The sequence below is a fragment of the Periplaneta americana genome, chromosome 3, assembly GCF_040183065.1.
Source record: "Periplaneta americana isolate PAMFEO1 chromosome 3, P.americana_PAMFEO1_priV1, whole genome shotgun sequence".
NCBI classification, from domain to species: domain Eukaryota; kingdom Metazoa; phylum Arthropoda; class Insecta; order Blattodea; family Blattidae; genus Periplaneta; species Periplaneta americana.
In genome coordinates, this window is record NC_091119.1 from 44,937,645 (window position 1) to 44,962,972 (window position 25,328).

General features: G+C 35.5%; 1 protein-coding gene across 1 annotated transcript in view; it reads left to right on the forward strand.

The window, feature by feature from the left end:
• Positions 1–2,264: 2,264 nt before the first annotated feature.
• Positions 2,265–25,328, forward strand: part of LOC138695984 (ras-related protein Rab-8B-like) — a 59,657-nt gene continuing 36,593 nt past the window's right edge. The window contains exons 1-2 of the mRNA XM_069820420.1: positions 2,265–2,601; positions 6,813–6,873. Of these exons, the coding sequence (XP_069676521.1) occupies positions 2,478–2,601; positions 6,813–6,873 (185 nt within the window). The 5' untranslated portion in view covers positions 2,265–2,477. The remainder of the gene's footprint in view (positions 2,602–6,812; positions 6,874–25,328) is intronic.

A 25,328-nucleotide genomic window follows, 5' to 3' on the forward strand; every position in this document is an offset into this window, starting at 1 on the left:
GTCTTTTTCCCTCCAGTCTCCCAACTAACACTCTATATGCATTTCTGGAGTCGCCTATACGTGCCACATGCCCTGCCAATCTCAAACGTCTGGATTTAATGTTCCTAGTTATGTCAGGTGAAGAATACAATGCGTGCAGTTCTGTGTTGTGTAACTTTCTCCATTCTCCTGTAACTTCATCCCGCTTAGCCCCAAATATTTTCCTAAGCACCTTATTCTCAAACACCCTTAACCTATATTCCTCTCTCAGAGTGAGAGTCCAAGTTTCACAACCATATAGAAGAACCGGTAATATAACTGTTTTATAAATTCTAACTTTCAGATTTTTGGACAGCAGACTCTTCCCATCTAATTTTAACTCTAAACAGAAATTTTCCTAATTTATGCAGATTGCATGCGTTTAGGTGACCATTCATTTTTTTATAAGCTACTATATATAGCGTTTATTTGTAGAAATTTTTTATCCACCCGTTTCTGATATCATTCGTTGCCTGACACTTTAACGCAATATGAATTGCGTCTTCAGCTAGTCCACACAAAGGACATTTATCCTTCTCTACGCTCCCTCTCCTATTCTTGAGTCTCCAGATACCTAATCTCCACCATGCCATTCCCGTTCTCTCTTCCCTCGAATTTAGTCTAACATATTCTTCCGTTCCCAAAACTGCTTCACCTCTCTATAGTATTCTATTCACCTCTCCTAGGTCTTTCATATTACTAAAAATATCTTGTCTTGAAATTTCGTTTGCCCTCTCTTTTACTATTCTTCCAATAGTTTTCGTGTTTATAGACCCTAGTTCTCTCCATAGCCAATTTAGACCTAATCTGTTTATTTCACTTTCCAGCTCTTTCAGCCAATTCGATTTCCAATTAGCGGCTTTCATATAAAAGATACATGTTTTCATAACTTTCGAATCATTCCTACACAGAATATTACCTAAATATTTGATTTTTCTTTCTAGAATAATTCCCAGACTCGAATCGGTTCCCATCTCTAGTAACGCTGCCACGTTAGAAGCTTTCTCCGGTATTCCTAGAAATTTTTACACATTTTGGCTCTTATTTATCGATGTTTCTGCTGGATAACCTATTACCCCAGATCTCAATATTATATAATATTTTTGATTCTACTAGAGGATTATAGATGTTGATAAAATTCTTCACCCCAATATTCGGGGATTTATTAAGGCATCTGCCTACTGCTTGGAGTGCATTTTTTCCATTATTCCGTGCCAATTCATTTTGCAACTTCCAATTTCCCCTACTGTCTATTATCACTCCTAGGTACTTGAATCTGGAAACACAATCAATTGGAATTTTATTCACGTACCATCTCTCTTTCTTACTATGCCAGTTGCGCTTTTTGCAGATTAGGACTTTTGATTTCTTTTCGTTTATTTTCAGATCCCAAGTTTTACAGAAGCTATTAATTTCGTTAATCGCCTTTTGAAGCCCGTTGATCGAAAATGCTCCAATAGCGCAGTCATCTGCAAAAAGTAGTCCCGGAATAGGTATGTTATCTAACACTGGGCAATGAGAATTCACATTTGCTACATTGTCTAAAATATCATTAATAAATATGTTAAATAAATAAGGGCTCAGGTTACACCCTTGTCTCACTCCTCTCGTTTGCTCTATTAATTTGGACAGATTTCCATCTGCTAGCCTAAACCTAAAACCCACATCTCTATACACTGATTTTATATTTTCTAAAAATAAGGAACTGATACCAATTTTTTCCATTCACAATCTCTCTCTGTTAATTGAATCAAAAGCCTTGTCTAAATCAATAAAGCACCAGTACATACAGACTCTTTTAGAATTTAGATATTTATCAATTATGGTTTTAATGATTAAAATGTTATCACTTGTTCTTCTATTTTCCCTGAATCCGCTCTGAAAGTCGGAGATGATATCATACCTCTCCATCCATGATCTTAACCTTCTTGTTAGCAGACCTGTATACATTTTTCCTAAGCACGATAAGAGTGATATGCTCCTATAGTTATTCGTATCTTTCTCGTCCCCTTTCCCTTATCTGTACTCAATTATAAATTGATTTAAGTAGAAACAATACTTTTAGTTAATTTTGTAAGAATTCTCATTATTTCGCTTACAATGTTATTTTGTTGAATTATAATTGCAAAGTATGAGTTAACTTCATGACATCGTTTTTTTTAATTTTAAGTGGAAATTTGAGAGAAAATAAGTAATGTAACAAATTTTGAACGCTTTTGAGAACAGGGGCAGGGCGGCCTCTGCAACGTGTGCCTTGGCCCGGAGGCGCTGCGTTGGAATCCATCCTGAGATCGTCCCGGATGAGCTGCAAGCCACTGTGAGGGGCTGTGGCGCCAAGCTGGCTGGCTGCTGGTGTTGCAAGGGTTACAGGTGGCCGCCCCCACGACGCCTGCGCCCCGCAATCGATCCTCAAGCACATGTAGGCAACAGACGTTCTCATATGCACCGGACCATCCAATATGGCGCTGGACTTCGCAGCCACGTACAAGGTGCTCGTCCTCGGAGACTCGAATGTGGGCAAGACCTGCATCGTGCACCGCTACTGCGATGAGCGGTACTACGACACCTACATCTCCACCATCGGTGAGTGCCAGGAGCCCCACAGGGAGTGTCTTTCGAGAAAGTGCTCAAGTAAAACAACCCTCGATCTAATAAATGTTATACAAAGAATTCTCCTCGTTTATTAAGATTTAATGGTTTTGTGGTCTTCCATGTAGAGCGAGAATTTCCAAGTTCCTGCATCGTGTCATAGATTCAGAAATATCCAACGTTTCGGAGCCACGTATTGGATGAATCATCAGGTAAGGTCCGTTACCGAAAGTTATTATGGAGTATCCAACAGTTATATTTACTTTTTCTGGCTCTCCTTGAAGACAAAGCCGAAACTTTGAATGTTTCTGCATCTACTATGACACAACACAAAAAAAACATAGGTCACACACTATTATGCTTGTTGTTCATTATTTATTAAATTAAACGAGGTAATAAATTCATGGGGTGACAAGATGATGGGAACGAAGAAAAGTGGTAGAATAAGAGATACCTTAGTGCTAGAAGTAAATCACCCTAAACTCGGCGTGTTCAACAATTCTCACAGTATCTATCGGTGATCAAGTGCCCGTATCTTTGGTAAGAAGTGAAGGTCGGACCTCTATGTAAGAGCTATCCGAGATGGTCAGAGTGTGTGTTGGGTAAGTGCGTCATAGAAAAATTATCAACGAAAATTAAAAGTAATACAGAATGTTATGTTTCTTATTTATGCGGCATTGTTTAGTGAGCCGAATCTCCCAGAGTACTTGCACCACAGACGCATTGTTCTCAATAATTCTTAAACTATTTATCGTGGATCAAATCTATGTCCCTTAGAAGAGAAGCTATGAACAAGAGAGAGTCATATTAAGTGTTTAAAGTGTCATTTGATAAAGGATTTCAGAGAAAAAAAACTCTCACCGATCAAAAAGAAAAATGACATTAAAGTCGTCAAGTATTAATTATTTTACTGAGTTGAACTTTAGGAAGCATTTGTTCTGTATTCGCTTCACTCTAAAAAATCTTCCATTATGCAAGGAAATTATTCTTTATCATTTTAGTGAGAAGCCGTGGCTGAACTTCAATTGCCAGACTTCACTTGTCAATATATGTAAAATATTAATTACTAAGTTACTATATTTAACAAAAATTTAAGATCAATTAACCTACACAATACTGAAAGCGGGAAAACTAGTTTCTCTCTCATAAAAATACGAAATATTTTTACAGCAAAACATGAAATTATTATGTAATCATTTTATTTGCAAATTCATGGGGGAAGTTATATGACTCACACAGTTTATTTCTGCAATGGTCCACTACACCTAAGATGTAACTAAATAGTAGTTTGTAGTAATCAAAAAGTGTCTTTTTAGGTAATGGTTAGAAAAAAATTTAACATTGCACTGCAAGAAGAGACAGGCCATAATAATAGTACTAAAATACGTATGTAGTTGATCTTCAATCTGAAGTGAATTGAACGAGGTATGCTTCATTCATAGTTGGTTTTCGTAGAAATTATTTTATAATTTCAGTTCATTTCCACTAAATACTGAGTTAAAACAGAGTGGATGTAGAGAACGTATTTATCCTGTATTCGTTACAATACTGCTTACATACTTTATGGATTATTTGCTTTTTGCAAAATGCCATCTAATTATCATTGATGTATAAGAAAATAAAATAACATTGGAGTGGTTGCTTATTAATGATTACTTCATTAAATATTAATAAGAGTTTCATAAGATTTCATGATTTCCGGGTGATCTGGATGTGAAGAAGATTATGGGGTCTTCCCCTTGCGCTGAGATTTGGCTCCTCGGACCAGTTATATAAAGAAATATGATCCTTTCAGACGTTGAACGATACGACATGGGAATAAAGTTCTGAGCATTTCCGAAATCTCAGTAAGTCAGAATTCAAGGGATAGTTGAAGAATCCAAAATCTTTTGGAGTTTATGTAGATAATAACGGATAATGGTGGAATAGAAAGAGAAAATGAAATCGAAATAAGCATTTTCTCTATTTTTTGGTGATGTGTATAGGAGTTTACGACGTTCAAAAGCTTTGTTCTAGCTCCGTTATCAGGTGAACAAGAAGTGTTTCCTTCTCGTTGAGTACAAACTGCTAATTCGACTGGATTGACCGTCATAAATTTCTATATTCATGAGGAGTAGTGGATAAAGCTAAACATTTTTTGAGTAATTTTTTATTTACAATTTCCTCCCTTATTAAGGACGAAATTCGGAGCACTCTGAGAAAGTTATTCCAAATTGATATGTTAATAATTTTCACATACCCATCTCATTTCTCGGCAAGAAACTGTAACGGGACGTCTTCTTGAAATTGATATCACTGTCTTCTGCATGTGTAAAGACACCTAAACATACTACTAAAAGTTACAACAAAAATATTGCATTTAAAATTAAATGTTTAAAATTTAATTTACTACAAATAAAGTAATATTTTAAAATATTCACGTAGCATCGAACAATGCTTCGAGTGCAAAGTTTTAATAGCAAGAATAATTGTCTATGTCAAGAAAATACATTATCTTCATTTTAAGCAAATTATTGGTCACAATTTTATAAAATAATTCCTGCTCAGTATCACATACATTAAATTCTTTTTTACTAATGGGTGTACCCTTTTTTATGATATATCGACTAAATACTGCAATTAGTAAATTCAATCTTTACTATATACACGTTACAATATTGTCTATTGTAATTTTTACCTATTCGTGACAAACTTTAGTGAAAAATTAACAGACGTGTTGTCTAGATTTATCATTTTTATGTCTATTTGTGACAAACTTTAGTGAAAAATTAATAGACGTCTTATCTAGATTTATAATTTGTATGTCTATTTGTGACAAACTTTAGTGAAAAATTAATAGACGTCTTATCTAGATTTATAATTTGTATGTCTATTTGTGACAAACTTTAGTGAAAAATTAACAGACTTTACCTAGATTTATAATTTTTATGTCTATTTGTGACAAACTTTTGTGAAAAATTAACAGACTTTATCTAGATTTATAATTTGTATTTCTATTTGTGATGAACTTTAGTGAAAAATTAACAGACGCCTTATCTAGATTTGTAATTTGTATGTCTATTTGTGACAGACTTTAGTGAAAAATTGACCTACATCTTATCTAGATTTGTAATTTGTAAGTCTATTTGTGACGAATTTTAGTGAAAAATTAACAGACGTCTTATCTATATTTATAATTTGTATGTATGTAACAAACTTTAGTGAAAAATTAACAGACGTTTTATCTAGGTTTATAATTTTTACGTCTATTTGTGACAAACTTTAGTAAAAAATTAACAGACGTCTTATCTAGATTTATAATTTGTATGTATGTAACAAACTTTAGTGAAAAATTAACAGACGTTTTATCTAGGTTTATAATTTTTACGTCTATTTGTGACAAACTTTAGTAAAAAATTAACAGACGTCTTATCTAGATTTGTAATTTATATGTCTACTTGTGATGAACTTTAGTGAAAAATTAACAGATGTCTTCTTTAGATTTATAACTTTATTTTAAAATTTATCATTGTTCCGTATTCCCTCCGCAAATCATATTGTATTTTATTTTTCATTTAACCTCTGCTTTGTATTCTGGATGCTAGTGGTCAGCCGTAGATGTCGGCCAGATGTCCCATATTGTGGAATTTGTGTGTGTGACAAACTTTAGTGAAAAATTAACAAACGTCTTATCTAGATTTGTAATTCATATGTCTGTTTGTAACGAACTTTAGTGAAAAATTAACAGACGTCTTCTCTAGATTTATAATTTTTATGTCTATTTGTGACAAACTTCAGTGAAAAATTAACAGATGTCTTATCTAGATTATCTTCTCGAGATTCTTATAATTATTGGACTTATTGCGTTTATCACAGTCTTCTTTTTTAAACTAAATCAGAATGTATTGACAAATACCAGTCTTGTAGGAACCCGCAATTCGCAAATGAAATTTAATAAACAGTTTTGCATTTGTCCCTTACATCGTAAAAATATACCAAAATATAAAATTGTGCTTACAAATGAGCGATATGAAGTGGTGAAAGTTCAAAACATTCTGTATAAAGGTTAAATCGACGAACCGCATTTTTCTACACACATCCAGAGTGATGGACGATCTCCATATGCGTCATCCCCAGAATTTCATTCAACTGCCGACTTGTATCTATGTTATGCCTTTATGTTTCCAGTGGTCTACGAAACAAACCCAAGTTTCTCTTCTTTGCAGGTATTGATTTTAAACAGAAAATTATTAACCTGGACGGGACGCCAATAAAACTACAGATATGGTAAGTACTACATTACTGTACTGTAAGTTTTCGTCATCTGACGTCTCCATATCTGTTGATACGAACTCGGTAGCACCAAGTCACACTATTTAACTGTATCATTATAGAGCGTACTGTGTTGCTGCAAAAGTAATCGATTTCAATATTTTCGCGGAATTGTACGTTATCTATAACTGTTACAGAAAAGGGGCTCTTAAGGTTTAGAATTAAAGGAAGAAGTCTCCGTATATCGTCAGGATGAACTGTAAATAATATAATTAATTTCAGAGGGTTATTCCTCAATAAAATACTGTAGTTTAATACAATTTTGCTTGTTTTTGCTTCTTTTCCGAGTTAAAAATTCTTTATGCGAAACATTTCATTGCGGGTTTTGTGAAAGCCACTGATTTCACTCCCAATATGCTCAGTTAATTTAAGAGAGCAGTGTACTATAATAATAAATGATTTAAAGAATTTTAGTTTTGGCCTTTAAATATGCAGAAATTTGCAAATCTAGCTTTCAGGTGTAACTTTCTGTGAAGCTGATTTGAATAATTTCAAGGGAAAAATTGTTCCCGGGGCTGGGTATCAAGTCCGGGACCTTTGGCTAAACGCACCAATGCTCTCCCGACTGAGCTACCCAGAAACCCTACCCAACACAGACTCAATTTTTCCCTTTATCACCGTTATGAGTTGTGCAGGGTGCGCAATGGGGGTCATGTTGAGCTCTGAGGGATCTCCCATCTTTCAGTGTTGTATGCACAAAGTTTCAAGAAGTAAAGTTCAGTAGTAAATGTTTTACGGAGTTTTTATTTTATCCATACCCAAACGGATCACCCTGTACTTCAGGAATAGGATCTCTTAATTAAAAACAAAGAGCATTAACATAAATTAATATGCGTGATTCTGATAACATTTGGAGGGCCAGAACTTTTAATCCCTGCCTCCTAGACAACAATTAAATAACACAATGTTATCTCAAAGAGTATATAGGCTACATAATTTATAAAAAAAACTGGTGAAGAACTTTAATCGTCGCCAATAAAAGGTTACTGTATCAGTATCCTGACCAAAGTCTGTTAGATATCCCTACATTATTATACTGCGTAAAATATTGAAAAAAAAAAAACTGTAGGCATTTTAACAAGTCATTTTACTTAGCACTTGCAAAGAATGTATTAGCTAAATAATTCTGTATTATTACGATGTACCAAAGTGCATATGATATTTCCGTGCAGAAATTCTGCGTCATCATATGATAAAAGATGAGTGGAACGGAGAAAAATTCTCTCCGGCACCGGGATTTGAATTCGGGTTTTCAGTTCAACGTGCTGACGCTCTGTCCACTAAGCCACACCGGATTTCTATCCCGATGTCGGATTAAATCCTCTCAGTTTAAGTTCCACCTCTTGGGTTCCCTCTACTGCACTGCATCATAGATGTATGACAGTGGCACAATGCCCACAAATGTGCAGAGGTGCACTCGTTGTGAGTGACTAAGTGGCCGGGATCTGACGGAATAAGCGCCGTCTTAAATTACTAAGTGATTATTTTTCGCATATCATATATTATTACGATGTACCGAAGTACATATGATATTTCCATGTAGAAATTCTGCGTCATCATTCGTCACCTGAATGCAAGAACTAGCTAAGTCAATTTGTCTTATTTTGAGATATTGCCTATTTACTTATTTATTGCACTAAGGAATGATATTATTACACATATTATGTCTCGTTTTCTTTTACATATTTGTTACATTGCAAAATAAATTTCGCTGGTATCGTTCGATCAGTTATTTAGTTCTTGCATTACATTCTGTGCGATTTTTGCTAGCTATAACAGAGATAACTAACAAATTTCGAGTTACCTAGTTCTTGCATTCAGGTGACGATGATGAAAGAAGAGTGGAACGGAGAAAAATTCTCTCCGGCACCGGGATTGGAACTCGGGTTTTCAGCTCTACATGCTGACGCTCTATCCACTAAGAGAGCCGGAGAGAATTTTTCTCCGTTCCACTCATCTCTCATCATATGATGACGCAGAATTTCTGCACGGAAATATCATATGTACTTCGGTACATCGTAATAATATATGATATGCGAAAAATAATCACTTAGGGCCGATTGTATAAACCATTTAATCTTAGATCAGAGGTTAAATTGATCCTTGTTCTAGCTGAACTTGGAATTTTGAGTTGTATAAAGTCTAATCTGAGATTAATTTGTCTCAAACTAAAGTAAAGTTTGACTGAAGAAATTTCTCCGATTAAGTTAGATGATCCAAGTTCAGTTATTTCTTTTCTGTTTGAAATATACGAGTGACAGATTGTGCAAATAAAATATCCGTTATTATTATTAATATTAATAGATATGGTAGGTACATTTATATATATATATATTTTTTTTTCAATTTCTTGCCTTAATACACAAACAATCTTATATTTTATAAGGCTCTATCGTGTTCAGCATCAAATAACATGATCTATAATTATATTATGTTTATAAAATCATTAATTATTAATGGATACGATAGGTACAGTTACCCTTAAAAAGAATGAGACGATTCTTGGTCGTCGGAAGTTAAAGTTCTACAGCGCGGTTCACTCGATATCCCGTAACGATACATACCATGACAAATAGTACAAGAATTGTTACAAGGACCACAACAAGGACAAGGACCAGAATAAGGATCACGAAGAAGACTGCCATTTAAGGCCAGGATTTCACAACATAGCTCGAGTCACAAAATATCATTGCTTCACTGTACCGAATGGCAAATGCCTGCTAAGGGATCTACATTCTGGACTGCTGCTGTCACTGTCTTGTCTCGGTAGCTCATATAGTAGCGTGTCGGTTCCAATGTATAACCAAAACGTCTCGTGTTTGATCCCGGGTAGAACTTTTTTTTTATTGAGGTGTAATTAATTCGTTCAGAGATCCTCGACTGTCTAATTTGTCGAAAAATATGGAATAATTTATGCCCAATTTCTGGGTCTTACAAGTGGGCTGAAAAACGTCAAAAAAATAAATCTTACTTGGATGTTAAAAGTATTCTTCCTCAAACAAAAATCATAAGAAACAAAAAGAGACCTGTTAACTTAAAATCTTGTCCACATACCATCAGCTTCTATTACAGCCCTAAGTCGATCCGGCCTGGATGTCACGAGATTGTGGAATAAGTTCTGATCCCCGGCGAGATCTTCCCAGGTGTCAACAACTTGATCCCACAATTCGTCTCGATTTCGAGGGCGTCGTTGGGTGTAGGTGGCTATTCTTCTCTTTTTCAATTCCGCCCATAAATTTTCGAGGACATTCAAATCAGGTGACTTCGGAGGCCAATTAATTATTTCGATCTCGGGTCTCCTTTGAAACCATCTTTGTATCCTTGCAGCATAGTGCACGAGATGGTTATCCTGCTGGAACAGAAATGTTCCTTCGGGAAAACGTTCTCGGGCGGAGGGAAGGAATATATTTTCCAGAATGTGCTAGTAAGTTCCCGCATTAAACCGGTCATCGATTCGTTCTATAACGCCAGGTCCATCGTAAGACATCCACCCCTAACACGATATGCTAAAGCGCCCCGATCTTTCACGTCGGTGCACATAGCGGTGGTCATGTCGGAGACCATCCTCACGATAGACACGGGCAGGACCTTTGTAATAACTCGAGATGGTTGTTTCGTCGGAGAAAATTACATTTCTCCAATCGAAATCCACTCGATTGGTAGCGAAGGCAAGACGGTCGACAGCTTGTGCTTCCCCCAATATTTCCATTTGCGCAGCCCTCCGGCTCCTAATACCGCGGTTCCTCAACCTGCTGATCACAGTCTGTGAAGAGCCGGGAATGTTAGATGCTGCGCTTATTTCGTTAGCAGTCAGAAAGGGGTCCTGTCGAACTGTCTCGAATAACAGAGCATCCTCTTCCAATGAAGAAATCCGCGGACGCCCAGGAATAGGGCAATTTTTAACCTCCCCTAAATTTTGGTAACGATGAACCCACCTCGTGGCTGTACTTCCAGGAACACCGACCAAACGGCCAGCAGATCTAGCCCCATATCCAGCCTCAACTAGAGCTATAACTCGCTGTCTCATGTCACGTCGGTTCGCTATTACGATGAGAAATGAGGGATGACGATAATGCTTTAGTGTAGACAATGACTATTTAACGTGATATAGAATTATTGAAATAAGAGGCATCTTGCATAGTAAGAGTTAATAAATCAACCCTAAATTAAATATCTAAATAACAGGATATAACAGGAAGTCCAATTGTTGCGTAACTAATCAAATTAAATCTAATTACATTAGGTAAACAAACCCCAAGTTATGACACCACATTGCTACAGCTAAATTGTAGGTTATTAACATAAGCATTGAATAGGTCCGTGGTTGTGCGTTGGACGACAAAACCAAACATCGAAAGTTCGAATATTGCCGAGGAATGTAAATCAGACTTATAACTACAATCATTCGTATTTCTTACATTATTTATTAATATTTATAGCCAACACTGAATTTGTAAAGAAAAGACTTTAGAAATCTCATATGGAATTTGTGATCTGTAGTGACATAAACATAGATTATCTCTCGGAACTTTTCCGTAAAAGTAAATTAAATTCACTCCTTGAAACTGGAAACCTTAATCGTAGTCATTTTCCCACAGCATACAAACTGAAGTAGCACAGCCATTGATAAATGTTTTGTACACAGAATTAGACTGAATTCCTATTCGACAGAACCTATAATCAATGGCTTGTCTGAACATGATAAACAAATCCTAAGTGTTTCCAATGTCACTGAACAATTTCAAAATATTAATTTAAAAACTAGTATCTAGTGATTATTTACATTTATGTCTACAAAATGAATCTTGGAAAAACATATGATACTGGTACTACTGATATTAAGAGTAAATGTATTGAATTTTTCACTTAATTTCATAATCACTTCAGTGGATGTTCTCGACTCAATGTTGTGAAAAAATTCAAAAGTAAAAACATGTAGATAACGCAGGGACTTCAAAATCTCATATATTAAAAAGAAGAATCTATATGTAATGAGTTGCAATGTAATGATCCTCATGTTCTTAAATACTGCAAGAAGTACAGTGTAATTTATCAAAAATTGTGAAAGAGGGAAATAGAATATATTTGAATAGAAAAGTACAAAATTCAGATAATGCAATTAAACCAATTCGGAATATTATTAAATTTAAAATTGTAGATATCCTAAGAAAGAAAATATTTTTTCATTCAAACCAATGATTATAAAGTAGAGGATCCCAAATCTATTGCAAATTCTTTTAACGTATTATAGTACATAGTACAGAAATATTATTGACAACTTAAACATTCGAGATTTTGCAGAAGATACTGCAATTGGTTACTTAACAGATGCATTTAATAATTAGTATTAATACATGTAATTAGTCAATAACTGCAACAGTGCTTTTTCATTCAATCATCTATACTTATAATATAATAAATCTGTAGCCGTAATTTTTCTGGTAATTTTCGATTTTCCAAAAATAATTGGTCCTAACATATACAATTAACCACCCTGAAACGGAAAATCGCTTTTTTGAAATTTTTGTTTGTATGTCTGTCTGTCTGTATGTTTGTTACCTTTTCACGCGATAATGGCTGAACGGATTTCGATGAAAATTGGAATATAAATTAAGTTCGTTGTAACTTAGATTTTAGTCTATATGGCATTCAAAATACATTATTTAAAAGAGGGTTATAAGGGGGCCTGAATTAAATAAATCCAAATATCTCGCTTATTATTGATTTTTGTGACAAATGTTACATAACAAACGTTTCTTTAAAAATAATTTCCGATAAGTTTTATTCCTTGAAAAATTTTGATAGGACTGATATTTAATGAGATAAATGAGTTTTAAAATTAAAATAACTGCCATCTAAGGCCGTGTAATGAATTAAAAAACAAATGACTTCGTCTATAAGGGGCCTTGGACAGCAACAATCGAAAGCTATGAAAGACAGCCTACAGATAATATTTCTGTGTTTGTATGAAATAATATCAGAAGCTAAATTAACCGAATTGTATAATTAATTATTAATTCACCATTGGAAAGTGTAATTTCTCTAGATGGACATAATGCTATAATGTTATTACAGTAACTTCTGAGTGAATCGAGGACAGGAAAGATAGCCTACAGATAATGTTTCTGTGTTTGTATGAAATAATATCAGAAGCTAAATTAACCGATTTGTATAATTAATTATTAATTCACCATTGGAAAGTGTAATTTCTCTAGATGGACATAATGCTATAATGTTATTACAGTAACTTCTGAGTGAATCGAGGACAGGTAAGATTAAAATAGCTTCTTATGCACAGAAAACGTGATAGGCTATTCTGTACATTCGTTTCCTGTAATAATTTTAATGACCAAATGAGTGGTCTCTGGATCAAAATGATCGCATTTTAATTATGCAAACACAATTTAAATTAAGTAACATAATAAACGATTTATCCTTATATCAAACACGAATGTTCCCTGGATCAAATGTCTTATTTTAATTATGTAATTACTTTATATTTATTTCTAACGGGTGCAGCGGAGCGCACGGGTACGGCTAGTGACATGAATAAAATTGAATTCACATTAAATGAAACACTATTGCAAACACGTAGATAAAATAGTTAAAATTAACTGAAGGGGTGAGAATGAAATAATCCAAAGCCACACTTTTAACAAAAATTGTTTTGTGCAAGTGCATTACTTACACATTACACATATGGGAAAGCTATTAATAAAATATTGTAATAATTACTCAAGAAATGACATAGCCAAAGGACTCTAAACCTTTGTAAAAGTTTGTCTATTATTATATATATTTTTAATTTAATTTTAATTGTTAGTTTTTAATATATATATGCATTTACATTGTACAGTATATGTGTGTGTGTGTGTGTGTATAAATGCATTCATTAGATTAACGTTTATAATATTATAACTTGTAATTTTGTATTGTTTGCGATCATTAACACTTAATCTCAGGACTTTGTAAAACTCTATTTCAACGATACTTAGCTATTTCAACGTTATTTAGACAAAAAAAATCGTTGTGTAGACTAAGAATCGAACTCGCACTCTTCTACACAACACGCAGAAGTCTTACCGTCAGAGCTATTGAAACGACACGAAAGCTTTCCTTTCTGTGCGGAGTGTCGATCTAGTCATGAAGGGTCATTGTCGATTTAACTACACGATTTATGTATATATTTATCTTTTATTTACGTAATATTATCATATTTTTTGCAGTTTTTGAAGTGAATTTTGGAACGATGCTAGTAACAAACCAAATAGCCTGAATTTAAGTAACTCAATTTTCGTTATCTTGTGTATCAGTGCTCTGGTCTCCGATCATGCGCAGTGTCTTACATCTGAGACTTAGGAATATTCAATCGTCTCATCCTTTTTCAGGGAAACTGTACATTCATAAATTTTCAATTAACTGTATTACTAAACGAAAATTGTAGTTTTATAAAGCTTTATTATGTTTAGCAGTATCAAACACCATAACATGATAACAATTTGGAGAACAGTCAACCTTCTTCTTATTGTCCGCCATTATTTACATTGCACAAAACAAACCAGTGTCTCCAACAGAGTGTACGGAAAGTCGCCAAAAAGTGGTTGTAAAATCGCTAGATTTCTCATTATCAACAAAGAAAGATTAAAATTTATCACTATGGGGTGCTAAAAAGGTAGCTAAATCCCTATTTAAGCAATATAAAAGTTAAAAGAAATTGTTGTTGAAAAAGAGTTAAAGTCGCTAGATAGGCAACACTGAACAAACCTGTACAACATGGTCCGCGCATCACATATTTCACCTGTTTATGCGATGTTGCCAAATCCTTTTCACGTGAACTTAGATTGCATTTGAACCAAGGTAATTTGACCGCAGAAAAGTTTTATACAATAGAAGAAGTGTCTGAACTCGGTTCACTTTTCGATCTTCGATCAAAGTTGATCTTTAGTCAGGGAGTTATATACAATTGGGCCTTAGTGATTTAAGACGGAGCTTATTCCGTCGGATCCCGGCCACTTAGTCACTCACAACGAGTGCACCTCTGCACATGTGTGGACATTGTGCCACTGTCATAGATCTATGACGCAGTGCATGAGGGTAGGCCACTAGAGGGAACCCAAGAGGTGGAACTTAAACTAAGAGGATTCAATCTGACATCGGGATAGGAATCCGGTGTGGCTTAGTGGATAAAGCGTCAGCACGTAGAGCTGAGAACCCGGGTTCAAATCCCGGTGATGGTGAGAACATTTCTCCGTTCCACTCATCTTTCATCATAAATAATTCTGGTTGTAACGGATGGAAGTTAAAAGAGAAACAGCAGAACATGTCCTTATGTCATTGTTCTGCTACCGCGAACTCAAGAGGATACTAAATTTTGGCCTAACTGACAATTCGAGTACTCTCAAGTCCGTCGAGCTCCTTGGATGGCTTGAGTGATTTTTAAGACATTAAAAAGCTATTAAAGAGATAGATCAAAGGACCTATATTGGCAGTATAATAATGTGATGAGCTTTTCTTATCCTTGAACTTCTGTAATTCAATCCAGATTATATACTCAATTTTTTTATCTTCAAACTAGTAGCGAAATGGGTTATTCTTTGCAAAGCATGGTGCATTTACCAAGTGCGTATGCATAATATAAAAAAGTGTCTAAATAGAAATGCGAAGTATCATGATATAGAAGTATCTATCCTATGGCTCATTCACTCCATAAACTTTCCGCATTATTTCACTTCGCGGACCCCTACGAAAGAATACCCGGAAATCAGTATTGGAGTGAGCTCTGTTCATTATACGATATCGAAGTGCCAGACCCCTCCCTCACCTTCCACATCTATACAAAGTGTACAATAATTGATGATTAGCCAATGGAAGGACACTCAGCACAGAACATATTGGAAAGCTATCAGTCAATTTCAACGACAGGTTCACAAACTAATCCAAGGACCTGACTTGAAGCCCAGAAATAACTTTTACATTATAACAGAGACAAAATAAATAAAACTTATATTTTAACCAGTCTACTTTAAATTCCGGCGATGGCAGAGTTGCATTTCTTGTGGAAAAATCCAAGGGTGTGAGGGTTTTTCTACAGATTCTCCAGTTTCTCCTTCGTCATTCTATCAGTACTCCAGAAATTTTCACTTAGTTACCATTTTAATTTACAAAAATAGGGTACCTATTGTGTTTTTTCCGTATCGAAAGGGACATCTGCCGAGGCGAATGTTAACCATGGTTTGTCCAAAGATTGGTAGGTGGCAGTGGCAGTGGCAGTAGTTTCTAGACGACTTACAGATCTGCAGAGAGAGATGGGCACCACAGACTAGAGCATAGCATTCTCTCCATGGTGGGGATTTGACGATTCAGGTGGATCTTAAAACATCATCAAAGCTAGAGGTAGCTATAGTGTTCGGATTTGTTGACTACAGAGGAATTGCAATGCGGCGAATGGTGAAACTAGTTTAGCAGAACAGCACAATCGACACTACGCAACTTGTTGTTCCTGCAATAACTCCTATGTGTAAAATATAACATTTTTCAGTAGGAAGAAAAACACATTTATTTATCCTATGGCAGCCGTACATAAGAGAATGTGAATTCTTACATTTTCGAAACAGAGAAATATAATTACATATAGGAGATTTAATTATTTGCTGTATCACTATTTAAGTTATTTAATAGAGCAAAAATCTGAAAATCGATAAATATGTCACATAGGAGTTATTGCAGGAAGAATGACGATATTCTATTGGGCCTGGCCGAGTGGTTACACGCTGTCCGAGGGTTCGTGGGTTCGAATCCCGCCTAGGGAATGGATGAATGTCCCTTCTTAATATTTTGTCCTGTCTCAGTGGAGATCCCTACACTCTGCTGACCTCAGGCTGGGAGACCCACAAATGTGTCGGGCCTATTGTTCATCCAACTCAACGGTGAAACCTGATGTTAACAAATGCACATGTTGTGTGGATGTCTCATGATTGGCCGACTACCAAAATATACCTTCCTGTCTGCCCCACATTATGGTAGAGTGTGAAGCAGGTCAAAGTGTTGTAGTAGAACATAAAAGTGGTAAAGTTCTAAAGAGTAGAGAGAAAGCTTTTTTTTTTTTTTTTGGATGTTTTAATACTTTCCAAAAAAGCCAATGAGACAGTTACCATCTTGTTCTTGTTTTTTACTCGGTTATTTAACGACGCTGTATCAACTACGAGGTTATTTAGCGTCGATGGAATTGGTGATAGCGAGATGATATTTGGCGAGATGAGGCCGAGAATTCGCCATAGATTACCTGACATTTGCCTTACGGTTGGGGAAAACCTCGGAAAACCCAACTAGGTAATCAGCACAAGCGGGAACCGAACCCATGCCCGAGCGCAATTCCGAATCGGCAGGCAAACGCCTTAACCGACCGAGCTACGCCGGTGGCTACTATCTTGTTCTCACCCCATAGCAAAGCCACAAATAAATGTGAATATTCTTTAAGAAATGTAACAGAGAAATCTGTTTTCCACTCAGTTTACTTGTTTTATGTTCCTTGCGACCAGCGATATACGTTTGTCACATCAAATGAAAGTTATTCTTTATTTACGTATTATGTTACGTACCTACCTATTGTTTAATCTATCATCTACCCCAATAACCTGTTACAGCTGAATGAGAGGTCATAACTTATTCCAAACTTGTTTACTCTTGTCATGCTGTAGATGTTAACCAGTTGTTATTGCAGTACTGAAAAATAGCAACCATAAATTATCCGAAATGGCCCCTTTGGTTTGGATAAACGGGGTTATAAAATAATATATTTTTAATAAGACAGCATTTCTCTAACACCCTCAGATAGAAAGAACATGTCCTGAGGGGAATAGAATGGAATTTTCGGGTTGGGGGCACTATGACCCAGCAATGTGACCTTTCACGATCTATTGCGCTAACCCTCAAGAAAGACGCATTTCCAAACCCACACCGGCTGACTACACTAAAGTTCGCTACATACTCAGGTTTCGAACAGACAACCCCACTCGTCCCTACGCCAGCCTCCTTCGTGCGTCCGCCAGCTATGGAATGAAGGCGAAATGGAGAAATGGCGACGGAATAATTATATAGTGCGATCTTGTCCGCCACAAATGTCACTATTTGTCACTGAAAAATCCCAGATCTGACCGGGACTCGAACCCGGACACCTGTGTATCAGACTGAAGATCTGACCATTTAGCCACCGCAAAGAACGTGCTGAGGGTAGTCGCTATAGTCCGAATCAGCTTACTTCATACCCTAAGGGTGAAACCTAACTATTCCCCCCCCCCCCCATTACTATATATGCTAGTGGATTGTGGTGATTTTCTAGTTTGCAGGTTGAATTTTCTTTTGTCACTTCGTTTAGAATTTCGATACTGAAAAATAGCCTACTACAAATGGTAGTGATTTTGTAACTGGTATGTTGGCAGCTGAGACAAATATCGACAATATTTGTCGGTACTGGAGTTTCATGAAATTAAAATTGTACTAAATTTCTAAACCAGTTACTGGAAGCTAGTGCAATGTGAACATACTAATAATTAATTAATGTCGGTATTAATATTAATACATAATAATTATTATATGTTGCGTTGTAGTTATAATTCAAGACTATAGTCAGGTAAGTTTTCGGAGTTCGTACTGAACTAATAATTTCATGTGGTCAAACAAAATACATTTTTAGGTTAGGTCTCGTGAGTCAATTGTTTAGTCCAATGAATTTCGTATTGCCAAACAAAATACTTGACATGTTGATCTCTTTCTCGCATAGTTTGCCTACGAAAATATGTTACAAATTATTGAATTATTTAGAATAACCTTCCACCATAAAGTACGGTAAGTGAATAAGTCATTTAGTACGTAGGATCGTGTGATATCTGGTAACAGTTGGCAACATTGACAAGACGGCAATATTTGCTGTTTAGGAACTGTTCTTATGTGACCCTCACTATATGTAGATAAAGAGATGCCGTGAACCAATCACACTCCTTGAACGAGGAGTGACATAAATTACACTGTTTGTGTGAGGTTTCTTTCTTGAGCTGGATGCGTAGTACGTGTGTTCACAGATATATCCTCTCCCGTACGGGCATTGGTATGCAAGGCCTATGAAAGGGGAGGTAAAACGACCAAAAAAATAATATTCTATTGGTCTTTAGTTTAGGAGTCCATTCCACAGTACTCTATCCTTGGCTAATCTGGTCCAGGTAGCACCGGCCGTCTTAAATTTGATTTAGACATTATTTTTCACAATACCCTACGAAAGGTCAGTGGAGTAAAATCAAGATATCTTGAGGGCAATTCCCTAGAACCTCCGTGACCGATCCAACACTGAGGAAGACAATCGTTTAGTGTATTATTTCACACAATTGCGTCAAGTTATATGGGCCCACGGGGTCTGAACCCACCCAATAATTTGTCATCTTATTTATCATCATCATCATCATCATCATCACCATCATCATTTCCTTTTCTATTCTTTTCTGGCTTAGTTACCTCATGAGTGATGCCTTACTGGTGTCATTTATGAGGTACAAACCTGTATTCGGACAGCTGACTAAACAAGAACATGATATGTGATGGTTGCTTATTGAAATCAGTAAATTACAATAAGTAAAATTTCAATAAGTAAGAATGAATTGTTTGTGTGCACTTTATTCATCTCTCCTAGTGCCACATAAGGATAGTGCTGAAAAGTTAGATTTAGAAGACGTTAAAATGTTATGTTTTATTTAACGACGCTCGCAACTACAGAGGTTATATCAGCGTCGCCGGATGTGCAGGAATTTTGTCCCGCAGGAGTTCTTTTACATGCCAGAAAATCTACTGACATGAGCCTGTCGCATTTAAACACATTTAAATGCCATCGATCTGGCCCGGGATCGAACCCGCAGCCTTGGACATAGAAGGCCAGCGTTATACCAACTCGCCAACCAGGTCGACGATTTAGAAGATGTTTGTGACGAATTTATAGGGAAAAAACATTTGCATCACTCCGTGCTACGTAGTAGACAGTAGATAGATGGATTTATTGAGTAATATTATACATAAAGATTTTATATTATCATAATTTTCTCTAAAATCCAGTGCACGGGTCTTCTGACCGTACGTGCTTTGTATCTAAAACAAGTCCTACTTTGTAGGTTCCCCCTCCCACCTATGATTATATCCAACTACTCTCTAAAAGAACACACATATTAAAATGGAAATGGTACTACAAAACACATTATATAATCTAGCCTAACCTAAAAGACATAAAAGTGTACAGTTGGGTAGATACTATTATCCCTTCCTTAGTTCGTGTCACGAACTTCAACAGCTGAAGTTCTAATCTTTCTCGCCTTCAAGAGGAAGAATAGTGAGTCCATTTCCGTATTATCAATATTTATAGTTAGAAAGAATTCAAGTCCCCAAGTTAAATTGTTTATATAATTGTAACGTTCCATTTAATTACTAAAAATCGATAATTGTGCAGAACAGCTACGCACAAGATAATGGGGCGATTTTTTTGTATATAGTTACTAGTATGAAGGAACAAATTGGTATTCACATTAAATCCAAAAGAATGTTACCTACAAGAGATGTTAGTGAACAATGTAAAATTGTATATCATTCTCGTGTCTTTTTATCAAAACGGAACTGTCCCCGAACACGAGCTTTGCTCTTTCGGGGTACTTTCATGTAGCCTTTTTAATGTATTATTATTAAATAAATCTAATCTAAGTAAATGGAACATAGCCCCTGGACCTTATACTAACTAGATACATTACAAAATCGTTCTTAGATCTCCATTTTGTTATTTTTAGTATTCTACAATATATTGTATAGACCTATACTATCCGTAGTCACATCAATATTACGAAAAATAATATCATTAAAGGGAGGATTTGTGAGAGTATTTTGGGAAGTTACGCTCAAGTATTTGAGCCCACCCAATGTTTTTAAAAAGTTGGCGCCACCGATCTTACATCATTATCAAAATGCAGTGGAGCATCGCTTCGTTAATAAGTCAATATTTGATTGAATAACATCAACACTCGAATGTCATCGAACTAATAACGATGCAATCTGTTTGTTGAAGGAGGAAAACAGTGGTCATAGGCTAGGAATGAATTTCACACGCGTGAGACAACTATTCCCAGTGAGAGTGGCATCTGTTGAAGCTCTTAGATACGGGCTGCCGGAAAATTAAAAACTCAATAACTGACAGACGATTGAAATGAAGGCAATGAAGTATCACGTGGAGTCGCAGCAGGCAAACGCTCGACATCAATCGGTTGCCTGTCTGCTAAAAACAAACACAGGTGCAATTTAATCTCTCGCAGGAGGGGGGGGGGGCGAGAGTCTGACAACTGAACATAAAATACGATATTTTCACAAATAATATAGTAAATAATGGAACACGATACTGTAGTCTTTGTTTCGTTTTATCACATTTCAACATTACTTCCAAGCAGCAATTTGAATTGTATATAGGCTATTATATTTTTACTAATCCCTTCGGTTTCTTTTGTCCAGCTCCTTATACCCAATCATTTACGTTTTCAGTCAAGGCTGAGGAAATACACGTTTTCAGCACCCCCGCAAGGTGCGAATTAATGAGGGATATGGGTGGGATTCCCCCCTGTTGGAAAGTTATCCCCCCCTCTCATAAATTCATATTAACATCCCTGCCATGGATAATTTCTGTCCTCCTCATAAAATACAATTGTTTTAATACGAATATATTTTATAAAGTATAAAGTAAGCAAGGAGAATAATATTGATGTATTATCATCATCGGCAAACTGACAACAATCAATAACTAACTTAGGAATTACATACCTTATCTTAAGCCTGCTCATGGATATAATAATAATAATAATAATAATAATAATAATAATAATAATAATAATATTATTATTATTATTATTATTATAATCAAGATGCAAGGCGAGCAACTCACTGCGACCAAGCGTTGAGCTATAATAATAATAATAATAATAATAATAATAATAATAATAATAATAATAATAAAATAATAATAATAATAATAAGAATAATAATAATAATTTTATATATGGTATTTTCTATCTAGGATTCTATCCCCTCCTCATCAGAAAACTTAATTTTCACCTCCACCCCGTATACCTTAAAATGTAGTTTGAACACGCTGTCTGTCAGTCCGTGTACAAAGGTTTCTTCTGAACTATTGGACCGATGTTGTCCATATTTATTATACACGAATTAATTTATCCGATAATATTTCACATGGAAAATGATCATTCTTATTAAAACTTCGGAATATCTATTATATGTCTTTCTCGTGTTAAATTTTATCGTACCTGGTTAACATGTTTCGGCCTGTTATTGGCCTTCTTCAGAACTGGTTGTTGATGGTCTTGGCGCCTTTTGTTTTGTTTCCTGTGGGGGTGTGTTTGTGTAGTGTAATTTGGAGTCAAAGAGTGTGTGTGTTCTGAAATTGAGTTGTGTGTTGAGAATTTCATTTGAATATGTTTTTGTGTATCTGTATATTTATTAAAAGTTAAAAGCACAGAATATCGATGAACTCGAAAACGGCCCTAAACATTATTTTGTACCTTGTATAAGATAAACATATCAGTATATCACCAGACGTTATTTTTTCAGAGATTTTAATTGTTATACGATGAAATATTTCTACATTTTTGTTACGATGTTTATGAAAACCTCAAAAGTTCCCAGGCCCACCAGGTTAACCCAGGTATAGGTATCCTACAAGCAAAACTCAACTCGGACTCTTCGCGGCGCATGCTATACCCCTCTTAGTCCCCTGCAGTAGGCGTGAGAGTATGCTGGAAACGGGAGCATACGTCATCTGCGCGACACAGTCACGCCCGCTGGTTCCTGCGCACTGAGTTCTCCTTGTAGTCACTACACTTGGCTGGTTGGCCGGATCCTTCGAATTATGTCTCATAGAAGCCCTGTATATGTAATTTGTAATTTCAATTACAATAATGAGTAATTTCAATATTGCAGTCTATTTTTTTCATTTTTTTCATTAAGCATAATTTGGTATGAAGAGTTTGTAGAGAAATTTTATTAGAATCCACATGTTAATGGTGCTTCACAATTTTTTCTCCTGAAACTAAATTTTCTGAAAGGCCACTTTATGATTTTGTGATTATTTTATCCTCACTATCCCACTTACATAAAAAAACAACAAAAATTATTGTATCTTGGTTGCATTCCAGTCAGAAGTTCTACGACTTTTGAGTCCCAACATATTTCCCATTTGCGTTAGAACAGCTCGCAGTTTTCTGGAGGATATCAATGTTCTGACGTGTTTTATATTCACAGCACAAGCCACTGGTTCCGAGGAATAAATATTTTCATTGTCTAGTAATACGACTTAGAATTTATTTTGAGGGCTCCATGATGATACACCATTCTTCAGGAATGTTTCCTGCATAGTAGAAATGTTAAGTTCATTCACATTACCACAATAAAAAAATAATATTTGTAGAATATTACGACGCTTTCAATACACCAATAATTCAGTGCTCAGCTGTAACAACTATTTTATTTCATAAACGAGAGATCCCCAGTTCAAAATGTTCCTACACCAGCCTTAGCTAAGATGAAATCAGCAACATTTTAAAGTTCTGTTAGGAAAGTGTCTTGCCATTAGGGTGCGAATTAAGATTTCTGATGAGGGGGAATAGAATCCTAGACAGAGAACACTATACATAAAATTATTATTATTATTATTATTATTATTATTATTATTATTATTATTATTATTATCCTCATTCGATACGGCTCAACGCTTGGTCGCACTGAGTTGCTTGTCTTGCAGCTTGATTATTTTAATAATTATATCCATGAGCAGGCTTAAGATAAGATGTGTAATTCCTAAGTTATTGATTGTTGTTAGCTTGCTGGTGATGATAATACATCAATATTATTTTATTTGCTTACTTTATAGACCTACTGTACAACTTCGGTCCATGATAATAGATAAATTCCCAAACACACAATTTGCTAATGCTCCTTATTTAAAAATCTATTAAAAATTGCTGTTAACAGAGAAAATTTAAAGTTCAATTATTGTGATATGTGTTTTATTTCTACTTTTTTTTTCGTTTATTACTTTTTACTCTGTTATTCAATAAAATGTCTTAACATTAACTTATGTGGAATGACCCTTGAACACGAGTATGTAACTTACTCTTTCTGGGGGTGCTAGAGAGTTCTTATATGTAAAAAAATCAATGTGTATATTTGTTCTGGCAATGAAGTATGGCGCGATGGCATTAAAATGGTTGGAAATGTTGCTGCAGTACGTGCTGTGCCGGGAAGATCTTAGAACAACCGTTGTAGGGATTGCCACAACGAGGTTGAAACTCTTGCACGCATCCTGGGATCCTGTCCGCACGGCGAAGCTCTGCGGAACGCTAGACACCACCAAGTGCGATCAATTACAGCCACTGCCCTTAAAGATGCCGATTACAACACCTTTGAAGAAGTACATGGTCTCTCCGTCACTGGCAGTACACGGCGCATAGATATAATAGCTTTCAAGGAATCTACAAGATCTGGATACATAATTGATCCCACTGTGCGTTTCGAAACGGATGAGGAACAGCCAGCAGAAATGGATAATGAAAAAAAGAATATCTACAATCCTACCATTCCCTATTACCTCAAAAAATACCAGCTAAAAGAGCTTGAAGTAATCGGACGTCTGGTTGGAGCAAGAGGTACTGCTACTCTCTTCATGAAAGATGTGTTTAAGAGGCTTGGAATACCTACATCTATTATTCCGATTGTAACCTTAGCTGCATTGAAAGGATCAATTGCTCTCCTGAAGAATCACCTATATTCGAAATCAAACTAAGTTCAGTAGCATTCTTTACTTTTTTGTAACACTTACCTTTCTGAAAATAGGTATATTTCCACTAATCTAAAAAAAAAAATATTTGCAGCTATGTACTTGTAAGAATTTCATTGTTAAAACAAAATTAATGGTTTTTCATGAACTTGTAAAAATTTCTATGGTTAAGTGCTCTTTGTCCCTTGTGGCAGCTCACGAATGGTGAGAAGATATATAAATTTAAAAATTTATTATTATTATTATTATTATTATTATTATTATTATTATTATTATTATTATTAAGAAAATTATATTTTGTGAGAGGGGATAGACATTATTCCTGGCAGGGATGTTAATGTGAATTTATGAGAGGGGGATAACTTTCCAACGGGGTGGGGGTAATCCCCCTATTAATTCGTACCCTGCTTGCCATGACAAGAATTTAAATGGTGCTCGTTTAAGGAATACAATTTTCCGTTGAAGGTGCGCTTTAATGAATTTAAAATGTGCGCTTTGGAACATAGATGTGTTCTTATGATATACACTCCATAGAAACTATGCTTACAAC